The sequence below is a fragment of the Nerophis lumbriciformis genome, linkage group LG28 (genome assembly GCF_033978685.3).
Source record: "Nerophis lumbriciformis linkage group LG28, RoL_Nlum_v2.1, whole genome shotgun sequence".
NCBI classification, from domain to species: domain Eukaryota; kingdom Metazoa; phylum Chordata; class Actinopteri; order Syngnathiformes; family Syngnathidae; genus Nerophis; species Nerophis lumbriciformis.
Window position 1 is genome coordinate 14,339,379 of NC_084575.2, and position 19,542 is coordinate 14,358,920.

At 39.3% G+C, this 19,542-nt stretch overlaps 1 protein-coding gene across 3 annotated transcripts in view; it reads right to left on the minus strand.

The window, feature by feature from the left end:
• slc4a8 (solute carrier family 4 member 8) overlaps window positions 1–19,542 on the minus strand; it is a 97,931-nt gene that overhangs the window by 41,609 nt on the left and 36,780 nt on the right. For all 3 annotated transcript variants that reach the window (XM_061923644.2, XM_061923643.2, XM_061923642.2), the window contains exons 2-5: window positions 10,847–10,928; window positions 8,785–8,934; window positions 5,600–5,735; window positions 3,214–3,374 (exon numbers count right to left, since the gene is read on the minus strand). In XM_061923644.2, the coding sequence (XP_061779628.1) occupies window positions 3,214–3,374; window positions 5,600–5,735; window positions 8,785–8,934; window positions 10,847–10,928 (529 nt within the window). The remainder of the gene's footprint in view (window positions 1–3,213; window positions 3,375–5,599; window positions 5,736–8,784; window positions 8,935–10,846; window positions 10,929–19,542) is intronic.

Consider the following 19,542-nt stretch of genomic DNA (forward strand, 5'->3'; position numbering starts at 1 on the left):
AACTTCTGACAAGACACACACATTTGATATTGGCTTGTAATTAGTTAAACAAACTGGGTCACCTTCTTTTAATACAGCGGTAACAAAAGCTGACTTTCAAACAAGTTGGATTTCTTTATTTTGGAATGAAATATTAAAAAGACCCATTAGGTTGTGCTACATAATCAGCTGCTATTTTCAAGAAGTAGGGCTCTATCAAGTCCGGTCCAGGGGTTTCCTGTGATCTGATGCTTTGAAAACTTTATACACTTCCTGCACAGTGAAAGGAACAAAGTAAAAAATCTCTCCAGAAGACATTGGAGGTCCTGTGCAGGGAGTCACAGGGGCTGATCGTGTGGAGTCAAACAAAGAATCAGAAGCTACAAAATGCTCATTAATGCTATTTAGGACCTTGGCCCCATCATTGACAGAACCCAAGTACACTAAACAGACTACAAAGTACAATGATCCAGCCCTGAAAGAGGGAACCAGGTGAAACTAAATAGAACTAATTAACAATCTAGGACAAGAAACAGAACGTAAAGGTGCTTTAAAACGCAGAGACCAAACAGGAAATACTGACAAAACAAGAGCACCAGGACAGGAAGTGTTTGTAAACACAGGGAAATAAAAAAAATAGTCCATGGGAGCATGACATAGCCTATGTCATATTGATTACAGTAGTCCCTTGCCACATTGCTCTTCAAATATTGTCTGTGAAGGTTCTCATTCATCCAGGTCATTGTCATCTCAGGGCATTCAATCGATCGCAATTGGACTGCTTGGTTTGTCTTGGAAGACGTTTCGCCGCTCATCCGAGTAGGCTTCGTCAGTTTGTGTTCATAGACTTAGATTGGTCAGATCTAGTCCGACCAGATCTTCGGCTTCAAATATTGCGGCTTCACTACATCAGGGTTTTATTAATTTTTTACTTATTCATAAAGTTAACAAAATTTTGCCTAAATTAGGTCTTAAATTTGTCTTTTTTGTTTCCATCATTATGTTGTGGTGATCACAATTGGCAGACACCAAGTTGGACTTCTGTTTCCAGGTTAAAGGGAACTTTCGTTTCCATGTTGATTGAGCCACCGTTTAAATGTAGATATGCCCCGATTCCGTTCAGAGGATCGGGTCGCGCTGATTTTTGACTAGTTTAAATAACCGGCAAATGGCTGATGAGCTGCCGACCCTTGCAGCCAATCTTTACTACAGCTTTAAGGCAGTGTTTATGTGGAAAATGGTTGCATTCACATGAACATTTCCGCATAGTGGCCATACTGGAACGGAACGACGACCAGAGCAATGACGCGTACCCCGTATGTAACAGGGTACTGTATGTGTTGGATTCCACTTGTTGCAATAAGGGTTGATGTGAGTGCTCAATAGGGCCTCCTCTGCAAATAAGCTGGGCTGGCAACAAAACTACCAGTTCAATAGTGCCATGGTCGAGGTGAGTAGGGGAGCGCTACGCTGTTCAATACAAATGAACAGCCAATTAGCGACGATACTAATATGTATTACTTGTTTACATAGTGTGTTACAAAGAGCCTTAGTGCACATTCAATTCCACACCAGGTAAATGTTTGTTATGCTGTACTTATACATGTAATGTGTACTATGTAAAGATGTATAATAGATTGTTTAAATAGCAGTTCACTAGTGCCATTGTCGAGTGTGTTACAAAGAGTCTCACTCTACTGACTGGTGCACATTCCATTCCACACCAGGAAGTAAACGGTGTCCATACAATCACTCAAGTCTCCTGTCCATCTTTATTACAACTACAGATGGAACTAGTAACAATTCCCGTGTATTCAGCGGGGGTTACACATAAGCGCTGCTGAACGGCGCCACAATGGAACTTCTCCGCCATCCGCCAATTCCCACCGCCATCTGATACACACTGTTGTGGCTCCAAATAACGCAGACTTTCACGAGATCTCGAGAATACGTAATCATGTGATAAGGGGAGTTGAATTAAAGCAAACCACGAACAGTTTACTCTGTCCTTCCATAGAAGCAGAAGCAAAAAACTTGGTCCTGCCCATTTGAGATACACCACAGAACGCCTCTGAGCTTTGCCGTCCATCAATACCCACAAGTGGGCGTCTGTGATGGCTCTGACTTGAGTTGACTCGCGGAAAAAAAAAAGATATGTCGAGCATATGCTTGAAATATGATTCTTTGATTTTTGTTCCCCATAATCAGCATGTCCTCATCCGTTTGAAATGACATCTGAAAACTGAAAATTGACTTCAAGTCCATCCCTTAGGATGTTTCAAAGTGTAAAATACGATCCACTTAGAACACGCAGCATTTCATTTTGAAAGTAAACCGGATGTACAGGTAATATATTTTGTGTTTGTGCATAACTTTCTATCCCACACAAGCAGATTTTAGCGATCTGGCAAATATACAAGATCTACGTATATTTAGCGCAGGGATGCGGTACAGCACCAGTGGAAATCGAAACATTGACTAGAACGGAAACGGGAAGAGTCCACCGCCGTGGATCTGGGGTTGGAGGATCCTCCTGCTACAGGCAAGTAGAACGCATTCAAGGCTACTATGTTGAGTAAAACAAGTGTAAATGTGACTAAATGGGTGTCTACAGGACTTTAAATGTGTTAAAAAATGCATTTAGAAGGCCGTACAGCTTGTCTGGAGTTTACATGTCCTACAACAATGGCGGCCTACATTATCTGAGCTTATGATCAATGCAATCCGACAAAAATATTTTCTGCATGGGAATTCTAAAAACATCCAGTCATTCCACCCACCTGAAAGTAAGTAACTAAAAATAGACTACAATGTGACTAAACAGCTCTGATCAATGCATCTGTGCACAGGTGCTTGTGGCAGGAGTCACACGGAGGAGTGTGTGTGTGTTTCTGGATAACAACAGGAGTCATTCAGTCATGAGCAGTTCGTAACTCGATTTTTTTCAAGCATGTGCTAATTTGATATGTATAAATGTCTGCACATTTCAATCTGTGCCACTACAGTGTAACATCTTAAAGTGAACATGAATATATTTGTAAGGGAGGGCATTTTGAAACAACTCTTGTTTTAGGTCTCCTTCTCGTGTGTCTAACATTGTGACAGGCAAGTGAAAATGAAAGCCATATCTGTGGGAAGCGAATATATTTTAAAATGTATTTGGAAGAAGTGACGGTCAGACAAAGATTACATTTTTGGCTGTTTAATTAAATAAAATGTTGCACACAAACTCACCCGCTATCTCCTCAATGGAGTCAGCATGCATGTCGAGCAGCACGCTGCCGTTGATGATGCAACTCCGCAGCTCAAACAGGCTGTGGAGAGAAAGCGTAGCTACGTACGGCTTGCTCCACCTCTCGCCGCCGTCCTCGACATCTTCCTCAAACTTAAGCCACCTGCGAGACGAACAAAGAAGACATCATCAGTGTCAAGGTAGTACCTAGCCTTTTTTATCACTACACAAGCACGTTTTTGTCAAAACCGATGTGACAAAAGTGTTCTCCAGATCTAATAGTACCGGTAATCTAGTGCCATGTCAGAGCAAAATAAATGCTGACACATCATCTATGTGAGCATGCAGGGTGATCATAGTGGTGTTCAATGTGCATTAGTTTAACTGTTTTTAGCATTTTCTTTTGTCTATGGTTATGGTTTCTTTGTTTCAGACATGTTTGAATTACATTAAAAGGCCTACTGAAACCCACTACTACCAACTACGCAGTCTGATAGTTTATATATCAATGATGAAATCTTAACATTGCAACACATGCCAATACGGCCGGGTTAGCTTACTAAAGTGCAATTTTAAATTTCGCGCGAAATATCCTGCTGAAAACGTCTCGGTACGATGACGTCAGCGCGTGACTTCACGGATTGTGGAGGAAATTTTGGGACAGCATGGTGGCCAGCTATTAAGTCGTCTGTTTTCATCGCAAAATTCCACAGTATTCTGGACATCTGTGTTGGTGAATCTTTTGCAATTTGTTCAATGAACAATGAAGACAGCAAAGAAGAAAGCTGTAGGTGGGAAGCGGTGTATTGCGGCCGTTTGCAGCAGCAACACAAACACAGCCGGTGTTTCATTGTTTACATTCCCGGAAGAGGATAGTCAAGCTTTACCATTGGCCTGTGGAGAGCTGGGACAACAGAGACTCTTACCAGGAGGACTTTGAGTTGGATACGCAGACACGGTACCTTGAGTACGCATGCAGCTGCGGCTTCCAAACATTTAATCGCTTGCCCGTACGTGCGTGCCGCTATGTGCATGTCATGTATGTAACTTTGGGGACTTTGGGGAAATATATGTGCTGTATGAACTTTGGGGAGGTGAACGGTACTTTAGGCTGTGGGATTGAGTGTGTTGTGCAGGTGTTTGAGTTGTATTGGCGGGTTATATGGACGGGAGAGGGGGAGGTGTTTGTTATGCGGTATAATTTGTGGCATATTAAATATAAGCCTAGTTGTGTTGTGGCTAATAGAGTAATATATATGTCTTGTGTTTATTTACTGTTTTAGTCATTCCCAGCTGAATATCAGGTCCCACCCGCCTCTCACAGCATCTTCCCTATCTGAATCGCTCCCACTGCCCTCTAGTCCTTCACTCTCACTTTCCTCATCCACGAATCTTTCATCCTCGCTCAAATTAATGGTGAAATCGTCGCTTTCTCGGCCCGAATCGCTCTCGCTGCTGGTGGCCATGATTGTAAACAATGTGCAGATGTGAGGAGCTCCACAACCTGTGACGTCACGCTACTCGTCTGCTACTTCCGGTACAGGCAAGGCTTTTTTATCAGCGACCAAAAGTTGCGAACTTTATTGTCGATGTTCTCTACTAAATCCTTTCAGCAAAAATATGGCAATATCGCGAAATGATCAAGTATGACACATAGAATGGACCTGCTATCCCTGTTTAAATAAGAAAATCGCATTTCAGTAGGCCTTAAAGGAACACAACATGTTTACACTTGCACAATTCAACATAGCCAAAAAAGATTATGAGGAAGCAGAGTTCATTTAATCCAACTCTTTCTATTACTTTAAATTTAATGTAATGAAAACATTTTATAATGATTTGGTGCGCATGAAATAGTGAGAAAGAAAACATAGCTCTCTTTGATCATTATGGTATATTGCTCAATGCAGCAAGAACACAACCAATGTTGTAATAGTAATAAGGTGCAAACTGCTCAGCCGGCAAGTTAATGAATGACGATTAGTCAGGGCAAAATCAACAAGTTTCACATTAACAGATGAGAAATGCAACTGGCATTTTAAAGTAAATGCGGAGATAAGTGAAGCTGCTGAATGCTTGATGCTAATTGGAGCATTTCTGGCACATACTGTAGTCATTCATTTTCCCACTTCTTTTTAGGCACTTTCATGGCTCAGTACTGTTGCCTCAGGGGCAGGGGTCCCCTGGTTTGATAACAATATCAGCCACAGCCACAATGCTCTGATATTAAAAATGCACAAATTACTATATTGTATTCCTGTGTGAGAGAGCACTTAAGCTTTTGCACATCCAGAAATGGTCCAGTAAGCTCTAAATGTCAACATCCAGGCTACCAGAAGCTTTTATTAGCAGGCTTTGTTGCCAATGGCTCCCAGAGGAAATACTAACCTGGCCGTTTCCTTCCACTCAGCATCTTTGCCATCCTTCACACAGATCTCATCCAGCTCAGTGAACAGCTCATGGGCCACATGCTCAGCATCCTCTTCAGTACCAAGAATGAACTGGACCCGCTGGGACGGCGTGTCTGATGAAGTGACACCATTTTTTCACATTATGTTGGTCATTGTTTACTTGCTAGACATGCAAGCAACAATGAAGGCAGGTCACTAGTTTACACTTGCACAACGTAAAACAATCATTTAACATGTTGACACTCACAATATAACACATTAAATGACTTGGTTCACTTTCACCATACAGTTGTAAAATTGGTTATCCAATACCAAATTTTTCATATGGTTAGGTTGTTGACGAATATTTGCATGGGCCGTCTTAGTCATGTACGGCCAAACACTGAGCTTAACAAATTAAATTATTCCATGCAATCGAGTGCCCATAAAATGAATCCTACGCGTTGGTGACTCAGTCTTCGTGCTTTTTTTGTGCTGCAAAATAACCCCCATTGGGCAAAAGATGCCATTATCTGTTAGGACAGACAGAGGCATGGTACAGGACAAAGTGTCTTTAATCATACTCACACAGAGCGAATCCACACGCAAAACACAAAAATAAAGACTAGGATACAGGTAACAGACAGTAGGGGATTCGACGGAATGCATCTAACACACGGGTTACGCTCCAAATGGAAACAACCCTCTTGGCAATTACAAAACCCAAAACCAGTGAAGTTGGCACGTTTTGTAATTTGTAAATAAAACAGAATACAATGATTTGCAAATCATTTTCAACTTATATTCAATTCAATAGACTGCAAAGACAAGAAATTGATTGTTCGAACTGAGAAATAATCAATCAATCAATCAATGTTTATTTATATAGCCCTACATCACAAGTGTCTCAAAGGGCTGCACAAGCCACAACGACATCCTCGGTACAGAGCCTATTGTAAACCTATTTTTTTGGCAAATAATCCTTAACTGGCAGCAACATATTGCAAAAAAGTTGGCACTGGGGCATTTTTACCACTGTGTTACATGGCCTTTCCTTTTAACAACACTCAGTTAACGTTTGGGGACTGAGGAGACCAATTTTTGAAGCTTTTCAGGTGGAATTCTTTCCCATTCTTGCTTGATGTACAGCTTAAGTTGTTCAACAGTCCGGGGTCTCCGTTGTCGTATTTTAGGCTTCATATTGCGCCACACATTTTCAATGGGAGACAGGTCTGGACTACATGCAGGCCAGTCTAGTACCCGCACTCTTTTACTATGAAGCTACACTGTTGTAACACGTGGCTTGGCATTGTCTTGCTGAAATAAGCAGGGTCGTCCATGATAACGTTGCTTGGATGGCAACATATGTTGCTCCAAAACCTGTATATACCTTTCAGCATTAATGGTGTCTTCGCAGATGTGTAAGTTACCCATGCTTTGGGCACTTATACACCCCCATACCATCACAGATGCTGGCTTTTGAAGTTTGCGCCTATAACAGTCCGAATGGTTCTTTTCCTCTTTGGTCCGGAGGACACAACGTTTACAGTTTGCAAAAACAATTTGAAATGTGGACTCGTCAGACCACAGAACACTTTTCCACTTTGCATCAGTCCATCTTAGATGAGCTTGGGCCCAGCAAAGCCGGCAGCGTTTCTGGGTGTTGTTGATGAATGGCTTTCGCTTTGCATAGTACAGTTTTAACATGCACTTACAGATGTAGCGACAAACTGTAGTTACTGACAGTGTTTTTCTGAAGTGTTCCTGAGCCCATGTGGTGTCGTTTTTTGATGCAGTACCGCCTGAGGGATCGAAGGTGTGTAATATCATCGCTAACGTGCAGCGATTTCTCCAAATTCTCTGAAACTTTTGATGATATTACGGACGGTAGACGGTGAAATCCCTAAATTCCTTGCAATAGCTCGCTGAGAAATGTTGTTCTTAAACTGTTCGACAATTTGCTCACGCCACTGCCTCATGTCTAGTTTTGGGTAGACATGCTTCAACTCTGACGACCACCTGTTCTACCCACCGTGACTTTGTATTAAAAGTGTGTTGTGAACCAACTTCTGTGTCTTTCCTCCTGTGTCTTGTCCACTGTCGGCAGGAATAATCCGAGCTTGTTGTTAAAGTCGACTGATAAAGTTCCTCAATATTGTAGTCTGCTTATTCATTGTGTCCCGTGTCTAAATGTTGCCAACTCTCAAGGTGAAAGAACTATTGAATTCAGTAATAGTGGCTCTCCTCTCCCCTCCTTTGCATTTATACATTTATTGTCATTTATTTGTATTTTACATTGTTTTCTGTGTGTGTAAACAACAATTATCTTCTACAAAATGTTGTTTTCTGTTTATATTTTTGAAGGTCTAGAACAAATTAATTGGATTTACTTATTTATTATGATAAAAATTCGGTTTTCGTATGACTTTTTGGAACAGATTACACACAAAAGACGGGGTATTAGTCAATGTACAGTACACTGCAAAAAAGAGCTAACAAGAAATAAGATAAAAAGACTAGATTTTAGGGAGAAAATACTAATAACTAATGCAATTATCTGTCCATGCAGCTAGTAAGATTTGTATATCTAGAACTTGCCTAGAAACTAGCTAGAACTTAGAAATAAGTATTATTATCAGAAAACAAGCATTATTCAACTTGCAACTCTTCGGGATGTTGCAGAATCTTTAACATTTATAGACTACAATAGACAAAGTATAATTATTCATTCTGAAATTAAGATTATAATGTAAACTCAATGTCTAAAAATAAGTAAGTAGCTCTTAAAAGTAGGGACATTTCTAGAAATATAATTTTAAATCTTGGCAAGTGGCAAATAAATTGCAGTGTATGTGCAAGATGTAGCGCTAGTGTGGATAAATATGTATGACTCCACTCTATTAGGAGTTGCTATGATGACTACTAGTCTGGTCATGCATGCCAACAGGAAATGTGCTGACCAGTCTCTCTGCTAATTAGCAGGTTTGTCAATATTTGCCTGTAGGCATGTGTCTATGTGTGACTCTTACACTATTGACAGTCATGATTGAACCGTCATTACCAGCTCTGTCTTACATGAATGTTCAAACAAAAACTATCCTAGACTACCTGGCAAATGTGTCGCAAAACAAAAACAAACAAGGCGAAAATGTGTACATTTGTAAATGTATTGTATCTGCGTACCGTGACAGGGTGTCTTCTCACTTCCCTCGCTTTGTGGCGTTGAGATGCTTCCCGCCCTCCTGTCTTTCTTACGGTGCCGAGAACCGTGAGCCTTGTGGTGCCGATGGCTTTGCCGCGGCATCCGAACCCCAACAAAGAGGGTCCTGTGGCCTGGGAATGAGGTTATAGAGGCCACAACATTAAGTACACAATATGATGAAATGTATAATTTACAAAGATAATAATGCACAGTCATGATTGGTTATGATGCATAGTGGTTGCATGTTACAGTTTGATGGTTCTGTTAAATAAAGTGTGTTCAAAAAACATTAGAATTACACATTTTCAGCAGGAATAAGCAGATGTTGTCGAGCTGAAAAGCTAAAGAAAGAAATTAACTGGGGACTTAAACAGCTGATTATTACATCTCAGGATATAACACTCCCCAGACACCACGCAAACCTTCCCATAAACATAATGGATATATGGTAATGGTTTAATTTAATTTAATTTAATTCTAAGATGCCAAAACCATGATCACACACGTTTACAATTGCACAATTCAACAAAGGAGTTGGAAGAAGCAGTGCTTATTTAATCCTACCCCTTTTCCGTGTTTAAGCAACAACATTTTAATAGGAGAAGAAGAAATAGCTCCTGCAGTGATAAAATTAAGGACAATGAAAGAAGAAACAAAAATAAAAAAAGTGTAAAAATAATGAATAATAAATAAATAAATGACAAAAGGAAATGAATGTGTAAATAAATACACAAGTAATAAAACTGATATACATGATATACATTAAGCACAAGTTTTATAATTAACGATAAATCAACTATATAGCTTAACATTTGAAAATGACTGTGCATGTTTTTGTTGTTAAATAGCTGCTCATTAATTGTCAAATTTCTGTTTTTGTTTCTGTTATTCCTCTGTGTCACAGGTGTCAAACTCTAGACCAAAAGGCCAGATCTGGCCCGCAATTGTCATTTTATGTAGCCCGCCACATCACTTATGTGCTCTGCAAAAAGCTGGAAATATTAAAGCATGTTATGCCTAAATGTATTTGTTCTTTCAATTTTGATAGAAAAAAACGGCGTTTGTGCTACACTTTATTATTATCTGCTCATGCAAGCAATTTTGGGGGGTGTTATCAAAAAGAAATACTAAATATTATTTCAAAGCAACTTATCCATCAATCTGTTAGTAAAACATAATAGTCTAAAACTGTTGCAGACGCAAATTCTGTACTGACTGAGGCTATTATTAATTTATTTATATATATACACACATTATATATATATATACATATATATATATATATATATATATATATATATATATATATATATATATATATATATATATATATATATATATATATATATATATATATATATATATATATATATATATATATATGTATATATATATATACACACACTTGTCCAGGGTGTACACCGCCTTCCGCCCGATTGCAGCTGAGATAGGCTCCAGCACCCCCCGCGACCCCAAAAGTTACAAGCGGTAGAAAATGTATATATATATATATATATATACTGTTACAAGCGGCCCTTTGAGGGCAGCCGTAATTGAGATGTGGCCCTTAATAAAAACAAGTTTGACACCCATGTTCTATGTACTAAAAAGCAGTTTCTTCCAATTTACCGTATTTTCCGCACTATAAGGCGCACCTAAAAACCTCCAATTTTCTCAAAAGCTGACAGTGTGCCTTATAATCCGGTGCGCCTTATATATGGATCAATATTGAGCCACAACAGGTCTCGCAACTACGGGATGCATAACATAACCCCAGCCTCTACTGTCGTGTCTATTTTATGCGCCTTATAATGCGGTGCGCCTTATATATGAACAAAGTTTTGAAATAGGCCATTCATTGAATGTGCGCCTTATAATCCGGTGCGCCTTATAGTGCGGAAAATACGGTAATAAGGAAACGTGGTAGTGGATCTACAGTAGTCTATGTTCTTCTCCAATTTCTAGCATTTTGTGTTGTAGTATAACATTATTGTAATGCTTGTGTCTCAGCAATAATGCTGCTTGTCTCGTCTTTGTACTGACCTTCCAGTTCTTCCTTCTCATAGTGGATGTTCAGCACCGAGCTGGTCCCACCCTGGTCTATCACCACCTCCTCATCTGGCCGCTGGTGGACAGACATACACACAATATGACACATACAGTTTCCGCTGCATTTTTTTTTCTTCCATTAGGCCATAAATTCCTGGTAGAGCTTTTGCTCAGCCGCCATATGGTGTTTCGTCAAATATACATTTTCTGTTCTGACATGCAACCGTTTAACTAATATAGTACGATCAATAGGCACATACAGCAACTATACCACTGTGTGCGCGTGGGTGTGCGTGTCTGTTTGTTTGAAATCGAAAACAATATCCATAAATGAAAGCAGACAGTTGAGCAGTTGCATGACTTCCTGCCAACTGCAATATGTACATTAGTGCTTGACTAATCTATGAACATACACACAAATATGTACAGTACAGTGTGTGCAAAAGATTTTAGTCGGATGTCACGCAAAAATAGGCATGATATTATAGGAGAGTGTAATTATGGTTTGGTATGTGCCTTGGTTTTAGGGTCACAGGTCGGTTCATTTTCGGTACAGTATGGGAACAAATTGCTAGCAGATAATTTTCCAATTAATTTGTTTTTCAAATTAAATAATAACTTAAAAAAACTCAATAAACACACAAATATCAAATAAAAGGGAAGGATTACATTATGAAAAACCGCAGTAACATTTCCGAGAGAGAGTATTATCGTTTCAAATTTGAATTGTTCTTAAATCGTGATTGATTACCACACTTTAAAAAACTCATTGTAATATTGCTTGTTTCCATACGAAGCAGCTAACGCGCTAATCACTGGCAATCTTAAATGTAAAACGAGACACTTAAACATTTGAAAAATAAAACTCAGATAAAATATTTCAGTGTGTGTATATTTTGTGCTTGCTCGTATTAAAGAGATTGAGTTAGCCGGCTTCGTGCCACAGCAAGTTTTTAGTTGTGATGAGCGCTGACTTTTCTGGAAAAATATGCCAAAGCGGATTTATTTCACAGCGGATTAGAAGACTACCTTTAGTTCAGGGGCATCTCTTCCAAGAGCACAGTGCCCCTCCCCCTGTCCTCGCTTGCCCCCCCCCCCTGTCGGCTCCTTTCTCTCCTGTCGTGAGTAGCTCACAAGAGGAACTTTGCCGATGTACTTTAAGTGGATTTAACTTTTTGAAATGTTTATAATTGTTGTTCAAGTTTAAGGATTTTTGTGATATCTGACTGTTTGTGAGGACACCAAACGGACTTCTGTGTGTGTGCGCATGTATGCAGAGCAGCGCACACAGCACAGTTTAGCTTGTCGTTGTTGTTTTGGCTTGTTAATAAAGAGACAGTTGATTCATCACCACATTGTTATGTTTGTTTGATATACAGTACTGTATAGCACAGTGGTTCTCAAACTTTTTTCACCAAGTACCATTTCAGAAAATATTTGGCTCTCCAAGTACCACTGTAATGACCAACAGTGGTGTAGTAGGCCTATGTATTCATTAAAAACAAGGCAGATGTTTTATTGCCAAGTATATTTAATATATGGACACACACACAATAAAGGGAAGTAAAACTCTGTACTTTAATCAAGTAATTATTTGGCGTACCACTAAATGGAAATATTGTGTTCAAAGTGTACAAACCTTAACTAAAATAGGGACTTTTGTTGAGGCTGAAACCCATTATTTATATTTACATTGTTTCTTAGAGAGAAATTTGCTTCACTATACAAACTTTTCGATTTGTGAACCCTGTTCAAGAACCAATTAAGTCTGTAAATGGAGGTTCCAGTTTATTTCCATTCATAATTTCAAAAATGTTATTTATTTTTCTTAAGAATACATTTTTGATACATGTTGTCCATGCTTACTCGCTGCGCGCATACGTCACAAGTCAGCAAGCAAAAATAGGTTTTGTAACCTGTAACCTGTTTTTAAAAACTTGTATTATAATTACTACACCAAATAATACATTGCAAGAATCAGTTTAAAGTTAAAGTACCAATGATTTTCACACACACACTAGGAGGTGAGGGGAGCAGTGAGCAGCAGCGTTGGCCGCGCTCTGGAATCACTTTGGTGATTTAACCCCCAATTCCAACCCTTAATGCTGAATGCCAAGCAGGGAGGTAATGGGTCCCATTTTTGAATAGTCTTTGGTATGACTCGGCCGGGGGTTTGAACTACCGACCTACCAATCTCAGGGCGGACACTCTAACCACAAGGCCACTGAGCAGGTTTGGATCGAGAATAGATTCTGAATCGAATTATCACCCCAAGAATAGATGTCGGATCAAATGATGAGGTGCCCAAAGAATTATACGTCTAATCATTGCATCCCTTTATAAAATGTAATAGTTTATAACTTCTTATTAGAGTTAAGAGTGTGAATTATGAAAAAGAAAAAGAAAATCTAACTCCAAAGGAGTCGGTCTCCCACCAGCCATGAATTTCGTCGAACATCACTCAGGGCAAACCAAACAATAGAAAAGGGTTTTCAAACTCTGACATCTCCTTTGCACAATTAAAAGCCATTACTCCTCCAAAATAAAGGCTGGGATGCACTGTATTTGTATACCGAGGTGACTCGAGCCACTGTACACTTCCTGTCCCTCACTAGTAGAAAACTGGTACGCCTCTGTGCTGAACAAAAAGTTCCGTACTGGAAAAAGTGATGCAAAAACATGTAGCATTACTCCCGATTGATATTATGTATATAACTTGATTTTTACAGCTCAAAGTGAGCTCTACAGTCTTTCATCCAGAAGTCATTGTTCATTAAACTACTGAGTGAACCGCTAATGCGATGCTCACTGCGTATAATACTGGCAATGCATCTTCCTCTTATGGTGTCATTAGCGTGATTAGCGGCTGTGAGTCTGAATTAGTGAGGAAATGAGAACATTGGAGCTGTCACGGCGAGATGGAAGATGCCCGTTTGAACCTGGGTGGTGGAAATATGCCGTAAAAAAACAATAACATGTAATTTTAGGAGAAGTGAATGGTGATTTCATTGAAATGATGTGATCCACTCCCATTGTCTCCTGCATATCAGTCACTCCATGACTCAGCTTGTCTTTATCCCTTGACAATAAATGTGCTTTTAAAGAACAAGGCTGCTTAATTATTCTTAGTTTGTTGCTACGTCTAAGCGGGAGGTGGAAGTGTGAGGATTGCATAAAAAGGCCAGCTGTGACACAAGCTTTAATCAAAATGTAACTGTGTATCTAACACGGCACATGTTCGCTTTGAAGATGCTCTTACTACATTTGTATTGCCAAACCACTATCTTATGTTTCAATTGGTGTTTATCTGCTTTGTCCATTTTGTATTACGATGTATTGTAGTGATGTTTGCCTAAAAACAAAGTTAATTGTATATCTAAATGTGAGAGTGTAGACTTTTAGCTTTAATTTATTACATGAGAGAACCCAGAGCCATGTGTGCTTAAAGTACCTGTAAAATGTGTGGTCTTATTTTCTATTTAAATGTTTTAATAAAATAGAACTAATTAATGTCAAATATGCGTGAGATTACAAATATGTTACATTGGGAATTTAAAGACAATATTTGAGACTTTCTTGTGCTTAGTACCAAAACACAGCATGTTTGGCTTTAGCAATTTTAATGCTAAAAGCTAGCTCGCAATACGATATTTCCTAATCCTCTTTTATAAGAATTTATTCAGGAAATATTGTAAACCATGTTGTATTGTAATATCGGACACTGAATTGCTGAATGAGGTGTGAGTTTACCTTTAATGGGGCAAAAAGAAGCTTAAGGACATTAGCTAGCTTACCTGGCACCATGTTAGGGAAGCCATGTCCTGCGATAGTCACATGACAATCACTCCAAAATGTTTCTATTATTTAGGGGCTTAAATGAGTTAAATTCTTGCAAAAAATTGTATAGGGCCTATTTTATGACATTATTTCTTTAGGATTTACCGTATCTTATGCCGAGTTCCTCCATTTTCAGACTAGTTAATAGTTAAAGAGATCCCCTTGTAAATCCATGACGAATGAAGGAGATAAAGTTTGGATTGTTTAAATAATTTTGTGTACTACTCATTTTTTAAATGACTATTTCAAGGATGTTCCCATTAGGTGGGAATTCAAATCATCCACAGTAAAGAAAATGCATAAATGCTCAATGCAATGAATATTTGTGTACAAATCCCCATTAATTGCCGCAAAGTAGCTACCGGTACTCATCTTTCTGCGGTGCAAAACAACACAACACTAAAACATAGAAGTGACACTCAAAAACAAAGGGCATATAGAAATATAAAGATATATTGTGTTTTACAAATTAATTTGATTGCATATTGAATAAATAGATTTCATACATACAGTACATTTAAAACACTGGAAAAATAGAATTGTGCTTCCTAAAATCAGATTTTACCATGAAAGATAATAATTAATAATTGAAATCCTTTAAAAACTTTATGTTTTACAAATTAATTTTACGTCTTGTACTAACTATACTTTAAAGTTATTTCATAAAAAAAAAAAAAAGAAAAAAAAAAAGATTTAGTTACCGGTAAAATGTACCCCTGGGTTTTCCCTTGGTCGTGTTACTCTAGCACATTATACCTTCTTAAAATCATAGACTGTTACACAAGTCACATGGTTCACTCATTTAGGTTTAGTTATATTTTTGATCATATTTCAATTGTGACTGGTGGGGGTTAAAATCTCAGCACAACCCTGTTACCTAAATGTTTTTGTCATGTTGTTATTTTTAAAATTACATTTTTATTTCAAAGAGCACAATTGTCGTCCTCCCATAGCGCAGACCTAATTCCGGTCAACATCGCTAATCCTTCTGGGTAATGTAGTCTCTAAGCCTATTTGCAATGCCGACCGAGCAAAGGGGTGTAGCCTTTACATGTTTGAGATGTTGAAGTGTGATAATAATATCTAATTTTCTCTCATTTACCAACACAAATTAGTGCTATTGATCTCTCTCAACAGTACAAATGCTCTTAACGTGTGGGGATAAATGTGTTGAACATATATGAATGTTTAAGATACACAAACACAAAATGTAAATATGTAAAAAAGGATAACCCCACAACACACACACACGCGCGCACACACACACACACACACACACACACACACACACACACACACACACACACACACACACACACACACACACACACACACACACACACTGTTGTCATTCAGTGCAGCTGTGGCTGGTGAAACGAGAGCACCAATACGATGTGCAGCTTCTGCGCTCAAGCTGGAGGCAGTAAGCTCCATTAGAGCTGGAGCTTTACCAAAGTTATGACACCAAACAAGAGAGAGAGGCAGTATTAAAGGGCTTTGTCCCTAAAATAGCCAGGCAGCATCTGATCATCAATTGGGGATCCATTTTATTCACACATAAAAGGCTTTGTGCCCAAAAATCTCTTTCATCTTGATGTTGTATGATGTGTTGCTTCTCTGTGTCGGCGTGTGCAGCATGTTCTTAAAGGTTACCCGTTTGTTTTTTTATCATTTTGGCAGGTTAATGGTTCCTTGTCATACAGCTCACCTTCCTTGGCTCACATTTTGACCTACAAGAATCCATGGTGACACATGTGTCAGCCATGTGACAAACCCAGGATACAGTTTGCCCAAAATGGCAGTGTGTTAAAAGTAAGCTTGCTAATTTCCAAAAGCGTATTTGTTTGCTATTAAAAAGATCATTTTAAACCCGTTTAATAATTCCCATACTTGATTTGGCTGTCATGTATTAGAATTCAACAGTTTTTTGTTTTATTTAAGTCATACAAAACAAGCTAGGAAAATATTGCTATCCGGCTTTTAGCGCATGACTTGACGTAATAAGTTGCTCAATGAATGTCACATTTTTATGTGTTTTGAATCACGGGTGTCCAAACTATGGCCCGCGGGTCTAGGGCGGCCCGATGGGGTCTTCAGTCTGGCCCACGAGACGTCACAAGTTTAATAAAAAGTTTGGCCAGCTCAAGAGTTTAGCTGTGGCCGATGTTAATATTTATGGTCATCGACCATGAGTTTTGTTTTGAAGGGCACTGAGCACAGTATTATTTTTAGTTTAATTTATATAATTTATCAATTATAATGAACCAATCCACAAAACTTTTCCCACTCCATCAAACTTTGCGAACATTACAAACAGTGTTGGGACTAACGCGTTACAAAGTAGTAGTTTCGGCGGTAACTAGTAATCTAACGCGGTATTTTTTATATTCAGTAACTATTCAGTTACCGTTACTACATGATGTTACTGCGTTATTTTACGTTATTTTTTATGTAGTATCAGCTAGAAACAGAAGATCTCAGTGTGTTTTATTGGAGCGCTGCGGTGGAAAAGAAAAGGCGTGCTTTGTGTGGGTGGGGGCGGGGGGGACTCCCATACCGTAGTTGAGGGGCGCAGGGGAGACGTTCCTCCAGGGCCTATGTACTTCGGGGCTAACAACCTTCACTTTACCCAAAAGTGGGTCTTTACAGCTGAGGGTGAATGACGAGGCCGGCCGTTTGTTGCAACTTTGTGACTTTATTGGACGCAGCCATCCACCAAGCTAGAGCACCTGCACGCACTCACTGTCGCCGTTCCCTCACCTCTCTTGCCCACTCACTCACTGACGTCACTCACCTCACATGCTGTCATATCTTAAAGGGCCACACACACACATACGCTACTCTCATAACAACTAACAAGACATCATGGCAAAGCCAGAAGTCGAGTTTTTTAACATGGAGACATTCTCAATACTTTTCTTTTGTCGAGCACAAAGAAAATAACATTTTAGTTAAATGTTCATTTAAAATATTCAAATATGCGCCACACTGTGAACCCACACCAAACAAGAATGACAAACACATTTCGGGAGAACATCCGCACCGTAACACAACATAAACACAACAGAACAAATACCCAGAACCCCTTGCAGTACTAACTCTTCCGGGAAGCTACAATAACATCTACGGCTTTTGGAGCTTAGTGCACAACTGCACACACAACAAGAAGGAGACGAAGCAAATGACCGAAGAAGAGACATGGCGACGACGAGTAATTAGAAGAAATACGCTTGCAAGTTCCAAAATGATTGGAAAAAAGAATTTCATTTCATCCATGACAGCTCGAAGGGGAAGGGGTATGCTGCCTGCACCTCAACCCCGCCCCCCAACCCCGCCCCCGCAACCACGCAACCACGCCTCCAACCCCCCCCGCCCCCATCTCCCGAATTCGGAGGTCTCAAGGTTGGCAAGTATGTGATAAATGAGTTTTAAGATGAGACCTAAATGTTTCTACTGAGGTAGCATCTCTAACTGTTACCGGTAAGGCATTCCAAAGTACTGGAGCCCGAATAGAAAATGCTTTAAAATCCACATACTTTTTTTGGGCTCTGGGAATCACTAATAAGCCGGACTTCTTTGGACACCGATTTCTGGCCGGGACATATGGTACAATACAATCGGCAAGATAGAATGGAGATAGACCTTTTAGTATTTTATACGTAAGTAGTAAAACCTTAAAGTCACATCTTAAGTGCACAGGAAGCCAGTGCAGGTGAGCCTGTTTAGACGTAGTATGATCAAACTTTCTTGTTCTTGTCAAAAGTCTAGCAGCCGCATTTTGTACCAACTGTAATCTTTAAAGGCTAGACATAGGGAGACCCGAATATATAATACGTTACAGTTACAGTTATTGAGACGAGACATAACGAACGCATGAATAATGATCTAAGTGTCGGTGGTGGACAAAATGGGACGAATTTTAGCGATATTACGGAGATGAAAGAAGGCTGTTTTAGTAACACTCTTAATGTGTGACTCAAATGAGAGAGTTGGGTCGAATATAATACCGAGACTCTTTACCGAGTCTCTTTGTGTAATTGTTTTGTTGTCAAATGTTAAGGTGGTATTATTGAGTAAGTGCGGATGTCTAGCAGGACCGATAATCAGCATTTCCGTTTTCTTAGCGTTAAATGCAAAAAGTTGCTTGATAGCTATTGTTTGATTTAATTTAGACATGCCTCCAGGTGACTACTATCTGGCATGTTGGTCAGCTTTAAGGGCATGTAAAGTTGGGTGTCATCAGCATAACAGTGAAAGCTAACACCGTATTTGCGTAAGATGTCACCTAGCGGCAGCATATAGATACTGAAGAGTGCAGGGCCAAGAACCGAATCCTGTGGAACTCCACATGTTACCTTAATATACTCCGAGGTCAAATTGTTATGGGAGACGCACTGCATCATGTCAGTAAGATAGGAGTTAAACCAAGAAAAGGCTAAGTCTGACATACCAATACATGTTTTGAAACGTTCTAGTAGAATGTTATGATCGACGGTATCGAAACCAGCTCTAAGATCAAGTAGCAGCAACATCCATAGTTAGCACTGAATCATTAGTCATTTTTGCGAGGTCTGTCTCCGTAGAGTGATTTGCCCTGAAACTGGACTAAAAATGTTCACAGATTGTTAGACGCTAAATGTTCATTTTAGCTGCTGTGCAACAATTTTTCCGAGGATTTTCGAGATAAAGGGAAGTTGGGACACTGGCCGTTAGTTTACCATGAGGTCAGGATCGAAATTAAGTCTTTTGAACAGAGGATGAATAACCACTTTTTTGAATGCTCGAGGAACAGTACCAGAGGAAAGTGATCAGTTAATAATATTTAGCACTGATGGTTCTAATATTACAAACAG